The following is a 21,156-nucleotide window of genomic DNA, read 5'->3' as shown; positions in this document are numbered from 1 at the left end:
AGAAGTCACAGATATTGATTCAACCGAATAAGGAAACAGACACAACACATGTACTTAAATTTGTATTTATTAAAAAGGAAACCGCGTTTATCAAAATAACTCTTCATATGAACTTAAAATACTCTGCAACTGAAAAAGAAAATCTCTCAAACTTAAAGTGCTCACAGTGGAAAAAATCAAATAAAATATGACATATCAAATATTTAGAAAGACACAGTAACATTTAAATGCTGGCTGTATAAAACCATTTGTAAACACAAGTTCAAATGCAGCTGCAAAACTGAACAATAACTTGGATTCTGTGCTTTAAGGTGCTGCTGGTCTTAAATCTCATTAATGAATTATTTGTAAAGCGTATAAAGTCCTCACTTTAGATCAGCTCACAAAACCTTGAACAAGCAGCTTATAAGTCCTTTGTGACTACCTTGATTAATCATAATTTGCTATGTAATAAGGTGTTCACTAACCCTTACTAAATGTTAGAATCATAACCTATAAATGTGTTTATAACTGGTTTATAATGACCATAATAGCTCATTTGTAATTGGTGAATCCATCATTTATAAAGTATGAACAAAGAGTTAGTTAACACATTATAGAGAGTCATATTCATGAATAATAAAACATTTATAACTGTGTTTGTACATGATATATAAATGAGTATTAATGTATGAACAATGCTTTACAGATGATGAGTTAAGTATTAATAAATGCTTAATTAATGCTTAATAATGCTTAAAAGTGTGTAGTTAATATAAAGTGTTACCAAACTTTCTTCTCAAATGCATCACTCATTGTGAATATTCATCCTCTCTTGGTTGTTTTATCTATTTTCAACTTTCCTGAGTTGCCTATGTTTATGAAATGGGACTTAGAAGCCGTTGACTTTGCCCTTGCTAAGTTTCAGTTTTATGATCTAAATTTATAGAAACAGGTGTGTTGTTATTGTTACTTGCATAATAATGCTAATTTCACAAGATATCCAAACTTCATACTCTGTAGTTGAAGTGGTGAACATTGAGGGAGAGATATTTTCAGCAGTTGATGCTCAATTTCTTTGTTTTTCTGAGCCAGCTTTTTAATCCTAATTGCACTTTTAATGCACAGCATTTTGCCACGATTGTCAGCTTCATTACGATAATTCTGTTTTTTTAATGTAGGGTTGTGTGAGGTACTTGTCAATAGTAAGTGTATCATTACCCAGATTGGATCCGGTCAGCTTGGCCCCTGAGTTGAGAAGCTCCTCTTGGGAAAACCGTGAAAGCTAAACTTGTAACCGCTGTAGACAGGGTCGTCTCTGCCACATAATTTAGCTCATTTTAAGATTTGCTGACCCAATTACTGATGTGAGTGCATGCTATAGTGAGACATTTTTCATCACTTGATTTTGCCATCTAAAAGCCTTCTTTGTTTTTGCACTTCTTAGCGGACTCAACACATACGTGTTCCTGCACCAAAAGGGCACTGATGTAAGACACATGCACTCAAAAACATTAGCGACGAAGTACAGCTCACAAAAGTCTCCTTTTTCTAGTCTTCTTATAAATATTATTCGACCTTGGTTACTTTGAAAGGTAATATTGAAATATAAATCATACAAAGGCCTTTAAAGTAAACCGTAAAGAAGTCGAGCTGTTACTCGTTTTCAGTAAACCAATAGTCCTTCACATTTCCCACTCAAAGTGAGAAAGTCTTCCACAAAAACACCCCGTATAGTTAATCTTATGTGTATGAGACACTTCTTTGCCATCGGTATCACCAGCAGATGAGTCGCGTGTGAGAAAAACAACATCAGAGGGTGAAGTGGAGCAGATGGAAAGAAGATGAAGAGGAGTGAAACATGAATAAAAATCTATTTTCCTCTCTCTCAGAAGCTCCCATCCCAGCACTCAACCAATTAGCAGTAATTAAAATGGCCTCTTCCAAGTGTCACAGATAATTAATAGCCTGGTGCCTCCAGTTTTTCTCCCTTTTTTTTTTCTATGCCCAAATGCAAATGTAATTAAACTTCATAAACAGACGACTGATTAAGTGCAAATATTTGCCCTCTTAAAGTGGGCCGAGCATGAAATGATGATAATTGAATCTAACGCTGTTTTTCCTTCTCGCTGTTTGCAGAGATTGAAGCCAAGGAGGCCTGTGATTGGCTGCGAGCGGCCGGCTTTCCTCAGTATGTGCAATTATTCAAAGGTAAATATGAGGCTGTCTCTGTAATCCTGCAGCAAACACACACAAACAAGGCGATACAGATAAACCCAAACAGTGTCTCAGGCAGCGTCTTATTGTTTCATTTGTCTTGTTTGTGTTTCAGACTGCAGGTTCCCCATCGACATTGAGTGGGTGAAGCGTGATCACAACTTCTTGGATAAAGATGCTCTGGATTCACTGTGCAGGTAAACTTTATTTTTCTACAGATGCGGTTCAAACAAGGTGATACTGTTAGTCGCAGCTTTTACAATCCTGTTAGATCAAATGCAACCATGCAGCAGGGAGTACACTCTTTAGATACACTTACAGTAGATTTCAGCAAACTGTGGTTCCTGTGATCCCGAGGCACCATTTCTTCTACTCATGTGACGGTTCAGATCACAAAGTTAGTTTTTTTGTTTGTTTTTCTAACTTAAGGAAAGTGTAAAAAAATGAACCCAGCCATCTTGACATCATCTTTGTGATTGTGTGCTCTGTTTTGAAGCCTTCAGTTTATCATTTAAATTTTGACCAGAAGTGACCATATTTGGATAGTGCTAAAGAAGCAGTTTCCCTATCAGCTTGGCCGTTGTTTACTTCCGCTTTTCCAGTGACACCTGGCCCAGCATACTACCAAACAGATCCAATAGAACAGTCATACTACATACTATCTTCAAACGCAGTATGTAGTATGCAGTACGTTCTGCATACTACATTTGTGGGTAGTGTTTAGCTGGTGGTTACGAAAAGAGCCTTACAGTTATGGAAAGTTCAAAAACTCCTGTGATCCTCGCCATTCCTCCTCTACTCAATGTCTACTGGGACAAGTAGCCAATAGAAAAACTGGGATGTGCTTAAGTCAGTTTGTTTTTTCTGAGAAGCATGAAGTGTATCTGACAGGATGTGACTGTAAGGGAGCGCAGACAAGGAAACAATGATACACATTTAACACATTAAAAGGCTGAAAAAAAACACATAGTTCTCTACACCTCTCAGGATCCCCTGATTGGGCACCACTGGTCTATAGGTTAAGTGTAAATGTTCTTTTTTTCCCAGGAAGCCAATATTAATGTGTGGTACTGCCAGTTTAACAGGCTTCCTCTTTCCTCTCTTCTTCCTCTTTCAGGAGATTAAGCACTTTAAACAAAAGCGTGGAAATGAGGCTGGAGCTGCGGAGATCAAAACGCAGAGTGAGTGCTGTGAGCAAATACCGAGAAACTCAAACACAGCAGGGGTCTCATGGAGGAGCGTCCAGAGCTGTGGGGAATGTCACACTGTGAAATCCGCTCATTAAACATCAGTTGATTTTGTCTTATGCAAACTTATCAGGGCTCCTCCTCACATTCATCCTCCTCATTGCTTTCTCTTTCCAGGATAAAAAGAGAGGAGGGAACATTATGATTCAGATATCTACATCTTCAGTGCCTCCAACCTAAAATGCTCTCATAGGAGTATTATGTTGATAACAATATAATAATTGTAATATTATGTAATCATGATGAGATCAGTCCAGTTGTAGGGTGATTCATGATGATAGCTCTGCATTGCAAACAGATGCCGTAATGGAAACAAAAACAAGTATTATCATTTCAAATGAGCCAATATATAGAATCTATTTTTTACATACGCAATCAAGGCAAACAAAATGTACTTTCAACAGCCTCTCTACACTTGAACAAAACTCTGCAATCACTACAGCACACCACCTGACTTCAAAAGTAAGCCATAAACTCTTATCATGCATCACGTCTTATCATCTGTTTCTGTTTAAAGAGTTAAAGACTGATTTCCATATATTTAGAAAATATATATTGGTATTAAAACTAAAATTTTCCCATTTTTTTCCACTTATTATCAAACAACATCTGTACAAGATGCCACACATGAGATCTGAAAATGAAGTAGACTTTAAAGTGCGAAAAGACTGCAGTTCCTCATGTGGCCACTTGGTGCTGGCTTCAAATGTGAGTCAATCTCCCAAAGATCCCTGTGCCAAAGTAAAGTGACAACCTCCGGTGATGGGAAATTAAGCTGATGTGAAATTGTGAGAAACTACAGTTCCTCAAGTGTCCACTTGGGGCTGGCTGAAAATGCCAAAGAGAGGCCAGTAGGTCCCATGTCACTCCCCTTCTCTTTATACACTTTACGGGAGGAGAGAGGATCAAGGAGAGAGGAGGGAAATCGGAGGAGCGTTATCCAAAGATACACAAGAGCAGCTTTTGCAGAAGTCTTTGAACTAACTGATACACGTATGAAATATCAGTCACAAATTGGACACTGCAGGGGGTTGGACTTCACTCAAACTTTACAATATCATCAGAGTTAAATAACAGAGAAAAGAAGGACCTCAAAACAGACACAGACAAGGGGCTCCTTGAATATAACTTTCATAAAATCAATAAACCAGAGATTATTGTCTTATCTCTCGTAAAAAGAAAACAGTTTGTTAGACATAATAAGCCACATTCAACAGACAAGTCCAAATAAATATTTAATTTCAAGATCTTATAAGCCAAAAATAAGACCTGAGATTCCTTTAATGTGTAAGATTATCTGACGATAGGGTGAGCAAAATTAACTTGTCAAGGTTCTTGAAATGAGGATGTCTCAATATCTTTGTTTTCTTATGCGTGCCTGTTTATCCCTCCCTGTAAATATAAGTATCACTGTTTCTTCTGTTGGGATGTTTGAGTGCTTTTTGTACTTGTCTGAACCACTCTTCTTCTTCCAGGGAGACGACTGTGATGAGGACGACTTCTGCGCCATCAGCCCCAAATGGTCCTATGATCGGCGGACTCGTCGATGGCGACGCCTGGACTCCACTGTGGACGCCCTCAACTTGTCTGACAGCTCAACGGGACCCCAGGACGTGTCTCTGTGTGATGGAAGCGACCACCATGATATCTGCTCCATCCACAGCTCCAGTAGCACAGAGAGCGAAGGCCACAATGGGCGCCACGGTAGTCAAAAAGACGTAACTAATACTTCAACAGCAGCCACCGCCAGCACCACAGATGACCAGGATACCAGCAGGAGCTCCTCCCGCTGCTCCTCCAGGAACAAGACCCAGTCTCTGGACACCTCGTTCAGTGGACCCCCCTCTCCTGGTGAAAGTAGCGGAGGATCTTCTGCCATGATTCTGGAGGCTGAAGGCTGCTTCCCGGACAAACCGCCCAGGAAAAAGGGCTCCAGTTTGCTGAAGAAGATGGAGAAGCTGAGGCTGAGAGGGACCTCTGGCCTTCTCCACACTGCTCATAGTCGAGGCCGTAACAACGGAGGGCAGAGCAGGCATATGATCAGCAGGCCTGTTCTGGTGCAGGAGGAGGAGAAGATGGAGAGACTGCACTGCCCGTCAAGGTGAGGATGTCTACCTTCTTGTTTCTGGAAAAAAAAGTACATTTGTAAAAGGTTTTGGAAAAACTTTGAAGTTTGCGTTTATTTCTTAGTGTATTTTTCCTTCTCTTCTTCAGCCTGCATGGTCGATCGAGCAGTCGTACATCCTCCTCCCCCTCATCTCCTCACACCCTCAGCAGCAGCAACAGCAGTAACAGCCAATCAGAGAGCAGCAGCACCGTGAGCACGCCAAGCCCTGTCACCCGGGTCAGGAGTAACTGCAAACGCTCCAACAGCAGTTCCGGGGATCTGCCTCAGAGCAACCAGAACTACACAGGAACAGAGGTCAGGGTCTTTTAGTTTGGGAAAATGAGCAGTGCATGTATTTGTGTTGTGTTAGATCACTTCATCATGATTTCTTACTTTTAAACCCCATTAGGAGTACAGAAACCAGATTAATAACAACAACAACGTCAGCCATGAGAGTCTGGTCTTCCAGGTCCCTCATGGACACAAACCCGGGACCTTTCCCACCTCTCTGGCTCACAAACACACCCTCCTGAACCCCATCATCGACTCCTCCGTCAACTGGAGGACCGGGAGCTTCCACGGTTACCGAAGGCGGAACAGCAGTCGACGTGGCCCTTCATCTCTGGCCACCAATAACCAGGACCCCTCTTCATCTTCCTCCTCCGGTAACGTCCCCGGGCCAGTCGCAGCGCTGGACCATCGGCTGAGTATCTACGACAACATGCCCGACGACCAGCAGCTGTCAGGAAGTGATGGTAGTAGTCGGGGGAGCGGGAGTGATGCAGAGCGGATGGGGGAGGAGTCAGAGGTAAGTCACAGTGAGGTGATATCATGCACATTTCAGATGTTTCGGAAAACATAGACATGATAGCTTTGATGATTTGACTTAAGTAGACTTCAAGTACTTTTTAAACCATGGTGTATTTTATAGATTTTGGGCAGAAAATAATTTAAAGTTACAACAGTTTTTGAATAGCTCAAGTAGATCGACAGACTGTAACGGCTGCAAAGTAACCCTTTGAGGAGGATGTGCCTGGTTAATGCACGTCCATGAAAAGTTCCTGTTTTTGCTCATCACAGACTCAGATTGTTATCAAAAGTGTCCCTACAAAGACAGACTTCCTTGTTTGGACTGAGATGCTTTTTCTGCAAACAGAAATAGCCGTTACATCACCGTCTGCTCAGTCACCGGACTCCATTGATAAAAAATGTTGATTTTACCACACAGAACTCTCGTATTTCTCGTCTGCCACTGCTCTCATTTCATATATCAATAATTGAATTGTTTATTCAATAAGATATGATACGATGTCCTTTATTGTCCCCGTAGGGAAATTGGTCTTTGACATCAGTGCTGCTCACGTTACCTGCTCTTTAAAAGATCAAAATGACAACAAGAACACATGAAAAAAATACAATAAATAATACACAGTCATACATCACACAGCATACTCTTAGAGAGCACCATAACACTGTCCCAACCTTAACAGGCTATTTACTATTTCAAATTCTGATAGAGATAGGCACAAAGGATTCTTTAAAATGATTCAAATTCCTCACTTTCTCTGAAGATCTTCAAGATTCATTACACCAGAGATGCAAACATGCACAAAAAGTTGCAAGTTGGCGACCAACTCCAGTCATATTCAAGGTGAAATTCTTGTTTTTGCTAATTGACTTTCGTGGCTTTACAGAAGCATCAGAAACCCTCATTTAGGTTTTAGGTCACACACATAAAACAACACTCTGAGCGTCTCTGTAACAAAACAGAAACTTTCAGTGGACTTTGATCGGTTGCATTTGCCATCAAAGATTACACTGCAGTCGTTACAGTCTTTCTTTTGCTGGTGTGACTTTGTGGATGTAGAGAAATAGACAGAATGTGAGAGAGTGATAAACAGAAAATGATTACAATTACTTATTCATTATTTTATTAACCAAGATTTTGCCGTTTGTTGCTGTAAGAACAGGATACAAAGTGTTTCACCTAACTAAACAAATATATAATAAGAATACGAATAATAATAATAAGAAGAAGAAGAAATATCATCATTATCATAACCTATATTTATATGGCATTTTTTAAATCAGGGTTACAAAGTGCTTTACAAATAGGAAAGAAACTAAAATACAATAAAAGAGAAAGGAATACAAGAGGAGGAAGACAATGAAAAAGAATGAAAAACAACCTGCAGGGAGGTGACGGCAAAAAGAAATGATAGAAAGGAAGATTAAAAAAAGGCTAAGACAAGAAGTTAAGATAAAACGATGTTGGAAGACTAAAAACAACTAAATATAAAAGATTAAAACAATTAAAAGATCAGAAATATGAAATGTGAAAATATATAAGAATGAAAAGGCTAAAAGCCTGAGAAACGAATGCAAGAAGAACAAAATAATGGAAACAAATGCTTGCCCCCCCCCCCCCCCCACTCTCTCTCTCTCTCTCTCTCTCTCTCTCTCTCTCTCTCTCTCTCTCTCTCTATTGATTCTGCTCCATATTGAGTTGGGATTTCACCATAAAGCCAGAAATCATTTCTGAGTGCTCGTATCATATCCCATCTTGGATTGAAACTTCATATTTCCTGACAGGTCACATTAGTCATTTTCATTTCAAATGTGTTTTTTGGGAGCCATTTTGAAAAAGTTGGAACCGTGTTTGACAAAAAGATGGCAGCCATCAAGCTTGTATTGACATTGACGTCATTGTAGAAGTTATCAGGTAATGGAACTATGAGAACCTTTTATTTTTAAGATCTTCAGAGGAAGTGAGGAATTACATCCTCACTGACGATCGCCAGACTTAATATCTGCTGAATCACTCAGCTGAAGAGAAGTTGATGAGCGTTGTAAAAAGTCTTTATGTTGGCTCTGTATTCAGGAATTAAATCCCATTATTTTAAAACTAACTAATGGGTGTAAGAGTTTTTGAATTGCTCTCGTAGATTGCTTCCCAGCAGCATCAAAACACTCCCTACAGCTACCAGACTGCTACAGAGACAGAGCTTTTATAAGTTTGAATTTGGTGATACCTGTATGAAAAGATCACAATATTTGTGAAACTCAAAACAACATTTAATACTTACTAACTGAGGCAGTGGTAGAACAACAATCCCAAGTTCTTCAGGGTCCAATTTATTTTGATCAATATTTTGTGGCTTTTATAAGACCAATGTGAAAGCTTTTTTCCATTGGTCTATCCCTGCAGGATGAATTGTTGTCGTGTTTTCTAAAAACAAAGCTCTACTTGTCCGCAGCAGAGAAAAAACTTTTTGTTTGATTGTTTTCCCGTCATTCAAAAAACATTAAACCAAAAGATTTTTTAAAATATTCATTTTTACCCATTTTGCTTTGGGCAAGAGTCATTTGGAGGCTGTGTATAAAAAAAAAAAATGTGAGGTTCCAGATCCACAGACTGCCTGAAGATGGATTTATTTACAAAAAGGTAAACTTAAAACTTACTTTGAAACAAATATCAAACAAAAAGCTCAATTCAACATACACACAACCAAAACTAGAGAATCACAAAGAGAAACCCCACTTGAAACTCACACAGAAAGGAGGAAACACAGATACTAAATACACGCTGATTGACCGGGAACACAATCACCATAGAGGGAAAACCATAGACTGTATAAATAATGGAGGTAGTATCCGTGAAGTCTGTTCTGAAGCGCTGTTTTGAAGCCAATCGTTAGCGGGAGCCATATTGGAAATGCTGAACTGCTGTCGAGCTAGTGTGAGGTAAAGAGGTGGGCTTTGATCCTCCTCGCCAACAGCTACAGTGTTCCCGCCTGTCAGTCAAGTCAGTCATGTTTTTAAATGGGCAAAACTCGTAATCTCAATATCTTCTGAACTGTCGTGTCTTAAAAGAATTCACCCCCTGTACAGTGTGTGCCGATAGAGAAATTAGCTCTTCAGACTGAAGAGTTTTTTTTAAAACAGGCTGCAAACATGTTTATTATTGATGTAAAGATCTTTTTTTTAATGTGTATGTTTATATGGTTTCTGCAGCCAGCCTCAAGTGGATGCTCAATAAACTGCAGTTTCAACACAACAAGATTCAACACTAAACAAAAACAACTCATAGGATGTTCTCTACGTTGAGGTATGAAGTGGTTTTGTTCTTGTCTTCCAGGTTGGTCAGCTGTTGGCAGGTGAAGACGTTTTCTCAGCCCTGGACAGCGTTCTGGAGAGAATCAACGACCTCCAACAGATGGTGTCCACCTGGTCAGAAAACCTTTCAGAGGACGAGTGTCAGAGGGGCTCCACCTCCTCCTGTGCCTCTTCTTCCTCTCAGGACTCACCTGCTCACGGCTCCTCAGCTGCCTCCCCCTGCCCCTCCTCCCCGAGCCACATCCACCTGGAGGTGCAGCGTCCAGAGGAGGAGGAGGAGGAGGAAGAGGAGGAGGAGGAGGAGGAGGAGGAGGAGGGGGAGGAACCAGCGGATGAAGAGGAGCAGAAGACAGGGTCAGCACAACCTAGGAGCAGGTAAGAAACCTTGGAGTGTAGCAAGAAATAAAAACTGCAATTAGGTGGAGTTGTATTTCTATAGAGCAGAACATATTTCACAAGCAGTAAAACTCAAAGTGTTTCACAAGTGTTGGTAAAAACAGATCATTAAAGAGACTCTGGAGCAGCAGGACTGACATTTAAGTCCCCAGTTAGGAGCTCAGTTAAAGGTCTATGAAAAACACATTACTGAACTCTTTATGTTGACCTTTATATTTCAAAACACACACCTTTGTGTCCATCAGAGAACAAATAATGAGGATTTATTCCCTCAGGCACCAGCCAAAGTAAAGATGGCGTTACTGCAGAGCACTTAAAGCAGTAGACTCATGGTGAATAGTTTGATGGCCTCTTTATAGTGCTGCTTTTATATCTCTTGGTTGTTGCATATTTGTTCTTGGATATGGAGTGATAAAAAGTTATGATTCCTCTCCTGTAATGTAAAGTCAGCCACATCATCAGTGTTTAAATGCTGAAGGACGCTGCTTGTTCCCTCGTTTTCTGCTCTGTGTTTTTACACACACAGTTTTAATGTCGTATATAACTCAATGTGCATGAGTGAAACACGCTGTGTGACCTAAATAAAATGTCATTCGGTTTAATAAATGAAATTATAAGATAATTTTGGCTTCTTATTTCAAAATTCTGACTTTTCTGAGTTAAGTAGACACGTTTATGAAGTAAGATTTTTAAAAAGGCATAATAATGATATAAAAGTTGAATTTATTATAGTGAGATAAAAAATTTGGAGTTATGATAAATCTTTTCAATATGATGTAATGTCAAATCCATGATATATCCAGTCAAATCCATGAGATAAAACGTTATAATTTTAGAATAAAAAGTCAAAATTATGAGTAAAGAGGTCAAATTGTGAGACAAAGGTAAAAAAATTGAACACAATATAAATATGGTGATATATTTCCCTTGTACATATCCATGTTTTTGTGCGTGTTTTGTCTTTATGTGTGCATCCTCTCTCCCTGCTGTGTTTCCAGCAGAGTCAGCCAGCAGCTGCACTGGTCCAGCGAGCAGAGCCTGCCCTCCCTGCCCACCAGTCCAGGAGTGGAGAATCAATCTGTGTCCCAGTTCCTCCTGCTGCAGAAACTCTCTCTGCTCAAACTGACCGCTCTGATGGACAAATACTCCCCATCCAGCAAGCAGGGCTGGAACTGGTAAGACAGCAGAGAGGGGTTAGGAGGGTTTGGGGTTGTTACGTGTGATGTGAGGGTTCATCTGAGGTCGAGGGCAGAGTGTGTAGTTTTCCTGGATTATTTTTTTTTCTCCTGCACAGCTGCACAGAGAAACTTCCTCAAAGAAACAACCGTGAAAAGCAGGGCAGGTGGGCGGGTGGGGGGTAAATATTTCAGGCAACCTATTTAGAAATTCATTCATTATTCATGGCTCAGGTGCAACCTTGCCTCAGCCTAAAAAAACAGAAAACTGCAACATGCTTCAGGATAAATAAACTACTTTCCAGAGTTAAAAAAAGAGAGAGAAACAAACCCCAGAGGGAGCGCTGGATCCTCACCTTGGTTCTATAATGCAGAGAAATCACAGAGAATTTTTGCTCTGTCGTATTTTCTGCTTGCTGGTTAACTGCTGAGGCATTATGATCTATTTACGGCTACTTTCTCTTTCCTAAGAGGGTCAGCCTGCCAACGCTCTTTCCCTCTCTTGTTGTCGTCATAATATTTGTATTCACACAAGGTCATCAGCTGAAATGAGTGATGATTTCAGTTCAAAGATAAAGGAGAAATCATTAAGAATTTATTCAGGTCACTGTTTTAGCTTCTGTTAACTTTTCGTGCAGACTTTTTGCATCAAAGACATGCAACAAAGACGATATTTGTTGTATGTGCAAATCTTTAAGACCCATTTGCCTTTATTACTAGACGGCAACAAATAGTGGCCATCATAAACTTCTAACCAGAGACAACACTGCAGTAGAGTGAGATAATAGGGGGTGTAAAGTGCTGCCAAGTTGTTTATGGTTGGGCCAGGCAAAAAAGGCTTAACAAAGGAACACTGTGTGGAACCATAAACCCTCTGAGGTCCCTCACTCGTCCTAAATCTTAAAGCTAGTAAAACATTGAGTCACTAGCCTGGTCTGCATCACCATGTATCCCAGCATGCTTTGGGAGGGGGAAGCGGTTTCTTGGGTGGGAGCAAGTTTTCAACCTTGTGCAGTAAGCATAGACTGTATAAATAATGGATGCAATATCCGTGACATCACCCATCTGTTTCGGAAGTGCTGTTTTGAAGCCAATTGTCGGAGGGAGCCATATTGGAAATGCTGAACTCAACCAAACTTACAGTGGTGTGAGGTAAAGAGGTGGGCTTTGAGCCTCCTAGCCAACAGCTATGTGTTCCCGCCAAGCGTGCCGGATACGGCCCTGGTGGTGAGGCTTTCAGCAGTGTGACTGCCCCCTGGTGGCTGGCTGCAGTATAGGTCAAAAAATCCGTCTCCCCCATTCATTTGAATGGGGGAGCAGTCAAACTTTAAAAAATAAATACACGTCATACTAGTGTTTCTCACATCAACAATAAGATCCCTCTCTCTGCAATAGTTATAGGTAAATGAGTCACCTGTGTACACTGTTTGTAAATAAAAGTAGGAAAAATGCATCTTATACAGTTATACACTGAATTTTGTGGCAGGTGATTAGAAGGGACGCTGACAATGACTGTCGATAATGAGTTCATCGATATCATTGTTCTTCTCACGATTCAGGATGCCAAAGTATTAAATAAACAAGATGCTTATTAGAACGGCATCTTTAGAGAGATAGGACTATGGATGGAGTTTCTGAGGCGTGAATCTTTAAAGAAAAGTGTTTTAGACTCTTGAGATTAAGCCATAGATTATCCTCCTTCAGATATTGGATGTTTTCCTGCCTGACTCACACGGGTTTAATGGGATCAGAGTTTTGCCTCCTACACTTTGTTTTTGGAAGCAGACCCCATGCAGAATTGAAGTCAAATTTATTTTCATGAATAATAACACATTCAGATATTCTTGTTGTTCCCTCTGCTCTAACATTAGTGTTTTTTATTCCTAAGTAAACACACGCCCTGCTCGTGTTTCGCTTTGGTAGGAACCTGATTAGATTGTTGCTGAGGGTGTTATGCTGAATGAGATCAGGCTGAGGACGGGAGCTGAGCGTTGGACTGAAAATCCTCCTGGAATTATAACTCGTATTCATTCATTCATTAGTTTTCAGGATCAAACGTGTTTGGGGATGTAGATAAAGGAAAAACATTAACTCTGTGTCTTCACATTTAAAAGTAGCAACAGAACTTCCTGTGGTTTGGCATAAAAGTACTCAATTATTTGAGTTTCTACTTCAATAAATGAAAGTGAGAAAACTAGATTAAAGTCTTGAGTTATAAAGGAGCAGAAAAAAAATGCAGTTTATTTGTTCCTATACAGATCATGTGAAATCATGATTCAGTTCACCATAACCGCCTGATGTGACAGTAACAGGTCCTACAAACATTCCTTGAAAAAAACATTTTGATAAGGACAGAAGGATGAGCAAAAACACATTTTTTAAATTGTAATTTTTCTTTTTAATTCTGAGATTAATGTCAGAATTTTGGAGGGCAGGCAGGCAAAAAATATATTTTGTAAGGTGTCATTTTTTGTTTTTTCTGACATTAAAGTTAGAACCGGAGAAAAAAAGTCAGAACTCTACTACTTCAATACTATTTTGGCATCCCGGCATAAGCAATTGTTCATAATCAAAACCCCCCTCCTTCCAGCAAACACACACAGACCAGGGCTGAGCATATGAAATAAGTATAGCAGGACACCAGTCGTGTTAGTGGTCTTACCATTTGGCACTTACCAGCACCAGGCCAAGGTGCTGCTGATAGTGGGCATGTGAAGAGTCCATCTCAATCTTGTTACCGGTGTGTTTGTGCCGCAGCAGCAGGACATGTGTAACATTTTACAACCATGCTCAGCATTTTTTTGTTTTCTTCTTATTTTGCTTTCTTTTTCTTTTGTTATTTGATAAGGTTAGCAAACAGCTTCCAGCCTCTGAATGGCAGGATTGCCGTATTACAGCCAGGCAACTGTAGACACTGTGGGAAGATGTTTATTTGAAGTGAGAATAATGAACAAACAACTGGGTTTTTTGATCATGCTACACACATACATTTTTATATATACACTCATGCACAAACACTTACCGGTGATGCTCTTTTGGAGAGATGTCAGAATGAGGAGGCTGCCATCAACCAGTGCCACCCGAGCAGTTGAACTGGCGACCCTCTAGTTCCCAATTCAAGTCCCTATTGACTGAGCCCCAAATATTATAATTTTTGCATTAACTCTTTGATTTTAAATAAATAATGAAAATGCAAGTATTTCAAATTATGACCCATCCCTAGTACCTCTTTCATTGTATACTGATTTGTTGGTCTCACTGGTGTAAAGGATGCAGCTCACTGTGTGTGTGTGGATTACAGAGACCTTGCTGCAGCAGAAAAGAGGGAGGTAGCACACAGGGTTACGTTCAGCTGTGCGTCATTGGATCAGTTTCCCATTAGCTAGATCCAACATTTCAAATCTAAAGAAGCTCCAAAGCTGAAACTGACTGTATGCTCTGACATCACTGCACTACTCTCCATCACTAGAGAAAAAAAAAGTCTTCCGGCTTCAACAATTAGTTTAATGTTTAATTCATCATATTTGAACTGATTTAATCACTGATGCCATAATGAGTCCTGGATGTTTAAAATACAGCTTTTATATACAGATTCTCTGAGGCGTTTTCCTGGAAATAGACAGCTTGTTTCTGAGAGCGTCTGTTAGACGTTGAAGAAAATCACCTGAGGGATGAGAGAGAGCTGAGAAACATTTAGAGAGCATGTGTGATAACAGTTTCTTTCTGCTGAACGCTGCACAGCTGACATGTGGTTTTATAACTTCTTAGATGATCGGCCAAGTCGAGAAGAGTTTTCATTACAGATAGTTAGAGTGCTTTTTTTTTTTTAACATGACTATTGCAAGGCTGCAGTTTTTCTCAGAGTGCACTCAGGGAGCTAAAAGCTGAGAGAGACTGCAGCTTTCTATTATGCAAAACTTAAAAAGGTTCATCACAGCATTCCCAGAGTTTTAGAATAAATCACAAAGGAAAGAAGCAAAAACGTCACCAGCTGAAAGGTTGTGAATTCAATTTAGAAACATGGAAAGTCTAATCTCTTTCATCGACATCCAGAGTATCTCCATAACTGTGTTTTTCCTGCAGAGCTGATTTAAATGGCAACTCCACTTTAGCGGTCACTGGGGAATTATGTAATCCAAAAGTGTTTATTTGGCTTTTCCTTCAAAAGGAAGCAAATCCAGCAGCAGCCAATTTGAACATTTATATTTCCACACTCGACTGGTTGAAATGAGAAATTCCCAGGACATTAGCCAAACAGTTTTTCAGCATATTTCAAATTCCATGATTTATCCCTCAGCCGTGAGACTTACAGGATCTAATTAACGTCTCCTCTCACCTGCAGGACTGTCCCAAAACCCATGAAGAGGACCAAGGTGTTGGAGATGAAAGGCCGGCAGGTTTTTGGCGTGCCTTTACTCCTCAGCGTCCAGCAGACAGGAGAGCCGCTCCCTCCCAGCATCCTCAGAGCTCTGGTCCACCTGAGGACGGAGTGTTTGGACCAGGTGAAGAGTCTGACTTGATGAATTAAACTCAGAAAACGATCAATTAAAGAGAAGAAAATAAAAGCAAATGTCATCACAGGGGGTTTTTTTAGAAACAAAGTTTCCATCTTAAAAAAAGGAACAAAATGTTGACATCAGGTCTGAAAATCTTCATAATTAAAATGTAATGATGTGATATTTTTAACCATGTTTTGTCACAGGTGGGTCTTTTCCGTAAGTCAGGGGTGAAGTCTCGTATCCAGTATCTCCGTGAGCTGGTGGAGTCTGACCCAGTCAAAGTTTCGTACGACGGCCAGTCTGCGTATGACGTCGCTGACATGGTGAAGCAGTACTTCAGAGACCTGCCTGAACCCGTCTTCACCAGCAAACTCTGCGAGTCCTTCCTCCACATTTACCAATGTGAGCGATTATCACAGCTTTCATTTGATATTCCTGCAGGATAAAAATTACCCACACAGTGAACAATGAACTTTTAAACTCTACACTGATACATGACTAACTGTTTGGCTTCTATTCACAGATTTTCCGAAGGATCAGCAGCTTGTGGCAGCCCAGGCAGCCATCTTGCTCCTTCCTAGCGAGAACAGGGAGGCTCTGCGGACGCTGCTCTTCTTCCTGCGTGACGTAGTGGCCTGCGTGGATGAGAACCAAATGACCCCCACCAACATCGCAGTTTGTCTGGCTCCGTCTCTTTTCCACCTGAACAACCTGAAAAGAGACGTGAACGCAACCAGGTGAGCTGAGACCTGAGACGCTGATCCTCTTATCTTTTCTTCTTCTATTTCATCCTTTTACCCAGACTCTCAAACATCCAGTCTGGTCATGAAAACAGTCATGTAGTGCTTTTCTTTCTTTCCTTCCTTTGTTGCTCTTAAAACATAAAGTTTTGAAACTTTTCCATTCCCACAAATTACATCACCTCTGGATCTGATCCAGCTGTAACACTCACATACGTGCATGTACGTACAGAAACACAAACCCTCCTGCTGTCAGCACAGAGAGCATATTATGTAATCCAGAACTGATTCCATCTGACCTCGGCTTCACTCCCTGATAAGAGAGATGTTTCCTGCTGGACGGGAGGGCACACACAGGGGAGAGGAAGAGGGAGGAGAGGGAGAAATGAATGATGAGACAGGGTGTGACTGTGAGCGTAAAGATGGCCGCTCAGCTGATGGTTTCTATTATTAATATACAGATTCAATTATTCATTATCTATTATGTATTATTAGGAGACACACAGTCAGTTTAGAGTGTGCAAACCATTTATCTCAGCTTAGCGTTTGTACTTTAGTCACTGCAAACAGAGTGACTGATTCTGTAATGTAACAATCATCTAATGAGGAATAACAGTTTATGAAAGGTCACTCAAAAGCCTGACTCTGCAAACTGCTCCATAACTTCACACAGGAGGACGTTGAACTAAAGCAAAGCTACAGATTTTGAAACTGAGCTTAGTTAGCTGAACTGTTGAGAAGTTTGAACTGCTCAGTTCATAATAACTTTGTACATGGAATACAAAATCTAAACAGAAAAGTGTCAAAATTAAGACAAAAAATGTTAAAGATTGCCACATTTTTTTTTTTACTGAAATTCATCTGAGAAATCTTTTCCAGACAAAACAATCCAATCTGGACTTTTTACGTTTACAAAACGTAACGTACGTTGAACATTGTGTATTTTTTTATGTAAAAAATTGTGTGTTATATACGTTTACTGCCTTAAAGCAGTAATGAGATAAATACAAATTTGTGGTTTCAGTACTTTACAAAAAAGACCAACATTTAAAACAACAAATGTATTTAACCTCTCTAATAGGCGCCTAAAATACATATAGTTCATCTATTAGCAAGCTGACACTAAGTTCAGTATCAGGAACGACAATAAAATATCACACATTCACTCAACTAAAACAATGGGTTATGGAATATTGACAACTATAGATCATATACTGTACATCACCATAAAAATGTAATATCACATAATAAAAAACTGATTTAAAAATTGTACACGTCACTGTGAAAAAAGCCTATTGCACAGTAAGAAGTGTATTATAAACTCCATAATGTTGTACGGTCAAAATAGTTTATTTAACAGCAAAAAAGGTAAATATCATTTGCATAAAAAACAATTCCATTGCTTGTACACTACCAGTCGAAAGTTTGGACACACCTTCTCATTCAATGGTTTTTATTTATTTTAATTATTTTCAACATTTTAGATTAATACTGAAGACATCAAAACTTTGAAATAATCTGGTTTTGCCATAATATGGATTACAACAGTAGTCAAATAGGGCTATCCATTGTGTACTAACCCTACCTCTGAACAACACAACTGATGGTCTCAAACACATTAAGAAGGCAAGTCATTCTACAAATGAACTCTTGACAAGGCTCATGTTAATCAGAAACCATTCCAGGAGACCACTTCATGAAGCAGACTGAGAGAATACCAAGAGTGTGCAAAGCTGTCATGAAGGAAAAAGTGGGCTACTTTACAGAATCTAAAATAGAAAAACATATTCCAGTTTGTTTAACACTTTTTTATTAATTAAATAATTCCATATATGTTCTTTCATAGTTTTGATGCCTTTAGTATTAATCTACAGTGTTTCAAATGATTAAAGTAAATACAAACCCTTGAAAGAGAAGGTGTTTCCAACCCTTTGACTGGTAGTGTAGATAGTGCAGTTAACTGCAATGTATACATTTATTTTTCATTGTACAATGGAAATTGAATATTTAATATTATTCATTGCATAGCACAGAAATGAAACTGCACTAATAATTCTTACTGCAAATGTATCATGCACATTAAAAAAAGAGTATTGAATAGTTGTATGTGGTTACTGCACTTTAAAAAATTACTGCATATTAAAAAAAGACATAAGTGAGATCTGGTATATTGTACTGTGTAAATCTATAGTTAGGACTTAACATTGCTCCATAATCGTTGTACGTGTAAAGTATGTGTGTTGGGTGAGTTTAGTGGTTACAGTCACGTTTTTTAAGGTAGAAATCGTTGTTGTCCTCCTACGTTTCGTCCCTCACAGCACTTTTTGTTCACATGCAAATGCTGATTGCTGCCAAAATCCTCTCTTTCTAAACATCTTGATGTTTACTGTTTTATCCTTCCCTCATCCTCCGTTATTTTCTGTCTCCTCCCTCTCTCTCTCTCTCTCTCTCTGTTACATCATCTTTCTCCTCCACATTTTTCTCTCGCTTTGCTCATTTTCCTTCTGTCACGTCTCCCCTCCTGCTTGTTTTTTGTTCCCGTACTTGTAATCACCTCTTTATTTTCATTAACTCCTCTTCCTCCTATGCTTTCCTCCCTTCCTTTCATCTCCGCTTCTTCCTCTTTCCACGTCAGCTCTTTTCCTCCCTTCAGGCGGACAGGACAGTGGATGGAAATGACTCTACGACACAATCAGCACTTCGTACCTCCCGCCTGTCAGAAATCATGTCACACACTGTGGCGGGAACAATAACTCGGAAAATTGACTTCAGCTCGCAGCGCTTCTCGCACAGATCTGTGACATATCATCTCACCAGCTCTTTTTTCATTTGCTTTTCCCACTGAGTTATATATTTTTTAATGATCCAAAGCTAACAGTTTGTGCATCTTAACTTGTTCTAAGTGTCATATTTCACAGATTTGCTGCGCTGTGCTGTTTGATATGACAAAACGCTCCTCTTTGCAACTAAAACAGCATGAAAGATAAAACTTTATATCAAATAAAATCAAGAAAAACAACTTTGCCTGAATCCATCAGTTTCCAGTAAACCTCAATGAGGAAACATAAAAACTTTCTAGCGTAACCTGAATCTGTCAGCAGCACTGACGGTGAAGCTGCACCGCTGCTTCCTTCCTCAGCTGACTTACAAAAAGGCTCGACTTGACGTCAGTGTCAGTGACTCCAAAAGCTTGGAAATGTATACAAGTAGCTCTGTATCAGCTGACATGCTGTTGTTTTCCTGTCTGAGGAGTCCAAAACAAAAGAAGTCAACAAATCAGGTCAGCTGGAGCCTTATCTCCACTTACAGAAATAAGAGTCTGTATCCAGGGGTGTGTTTTAGTACGAGAAGTGCTCTGGTGTCTGTTTGTAGTCTGAGTGTTTGAAGATGAAAAATCTGCTTGATACTGCATCATGAAAGTCAACCAGTGTGATGATGTCCTGACTTTTCTGAATGCATCACAAATAAATGGTTATCCAGTAAATCCAGTTTCATCCAGCCGTCATTTCAAAAGTGACTTTGACCTTGTTCTCTTGTTGTCGCTGCAGGTCGAGTCACAGGAAGTACAGTCTGGGCCGCCCAGACCAGCGCGACCTGAGCGAGAACCTGGCCGCCACCCAGGGCCTCGCCAACATGATCACAGAGGCCCAGAAGCTTTTCCAGGTACAAAACCTGAACATCCTGAAATTCCACATCAGACCTAAAAGATTTGACCATGTTTTACAAAATACAAATATCTTTTCCTCAGCTTCCAGAGTTTTGGCCCGGTCAGAGTCTCAGTGCTGCGGGACCCACTGAGGACTCTCCCTCCGAGGAAGGAGGAGGCCCAGTGTCTCCCTGTCAGAGCGGATGTGAGGAGGAGCAGGAGGAGGTTATGAGGAAGCTGCAGCAGAGCACCGAGCTGCTCCTGAAGGAGGCCAGAGAGAAGAGCCGAGGCTGGGAGAGCCATCCAGCTCCTGAACATGTGGAGCTGTCCTCCAAGAAGGTACGAGAAACTGGTTTTTAGCTCCAGAATATTCTCCAGAAATCCACCATCGTTTAGTTATTAACCTCTCAGTTTCTATTACTTCTTTACATTACACCACTGGAAGGAACCCACCATCTAAAAAGTGATCTCTAGTGTTCCTACATGAGTTTTACAATTATTATTTTAAGTCTTCCTCTTCCTCCCCTCCTCTGTAGATGGATGACGGCTGCCCTCTCTGGATGTGGCGCGGTGCTGTGGAGGTCGAAACCCCCCAGAAGGAGCTGCTCCACCGGCTGCTGAGGGAGCAGGCGCTGTGGGAGGGAAACCTGAGCCAGGCCGCCGTCATCCAAACTTTATCCAAGGACGCCGAGGTCTACCGCTACGTCCTCAAGAACCTGGGCCACAGTCTGGGCTCTCAACCCCCGCAGGAGCATATGTTACTCAGGTAATGAGGCACGGCGAGCCCCCAGGCTTCACAGGCCTCTGTATCTTCAACCTGCTGGGCTCGACGAGGCAGAGAGAACAGAGGAGTCAAACCCAGAAATACTCTGAAAGTGTTCGTTAAAGTAGGAGACAGAAATCTGTTTTTGTGTAAGCTGATAAAAGTTTAATCCGACCCTGAAGTCAGAGGAGACATGACGGTATCTGTGTTTACAGCCGGATCGCATCACACTGTGCTGCTGTGTCATACTTCCTCTTTACGCCGAACATGA

General features: G+C 40.4%; 1 protein-coding gene across 2 annotated transcripts in view; it reads left to right on the top strand.

The window, feature by feature from the left end:
• Nucleotides 1-21,156, top strand: part of si:dkeyp-23e4.3 (rho GTPase-activating protein 7) — a 117,582-nt gene that overhangs the window by 87,784 nt on the left and 8,642 nt on the right. For both annotated transcript variants that reach the window (XM_034684476.1, XM_034684477.1), the window contains exons 2-15: nt 2,119-2,190; nt 2,312-2,393; nt 3,314-3,377; nt 4,919-5,544; nt 5,658-5,865; nt 5,960-6,358; nt 9,689-10,041; nt 11,061-11,237; nt 15,580-15,739; nt 15,940-16,138; nt 16,260-16,473; nt 20,025-20,139; nt 20,225-20,461; nt 20,659-20,888. In XM_034684476.1, coding sequence (XP_034540367.1) covers nt 2,119-2,190; nt 2,312-2,393; nt 3,314-3,377; nt 4,919-5,544; nt 5,658-5,865; nt 5,960-6,358; nt 9,689-10,041; nt 11,061-11,237; nt 15,580-15,739; nt 15,940-16,138; nt 16,260-16,473; nt 20,025-20,139; nt 20,225-20,461; nt 20,659-20,888 — 3,136 coding nt within the window. The remainder of the gene's footprint in view (nt 1-2,118; nt 2,191-2,311; nt 2,394-3,313; nt 3,378-4,918; nt 5,545-5,657; nt 5,866-5,959; nt 6,359-9,688; nt 10,042-11,060; nt 11,238-15,579; nt 15,740-15,939; nt 16,139-16,259; nt 16,474-20,024; nt 20,140-20,224; nt 20,462-20,658; nt 20,889-21,156) is intronic.

This window comes from Notolabrus celidotus, chromosome 5 (genome assembly GCF_009762535.1).
Source record: "Notolabrus celidotus isolate fNotCel1 chromosome 5, fNotCel1.pri, whole genome shotgun sequence".
Classification (NCBI taxonomy): domain Eukaryota; kingdom Metazoa; phylum Chordata; class Actinopteri; order Labriformes; family Labridae; genus Notolabrus; species Notolabrus celidotus.
Note: the sequence above shows the minus strand (reverse complement) of the source record. Positions and strands in the feature narration are given on the sequence as shown.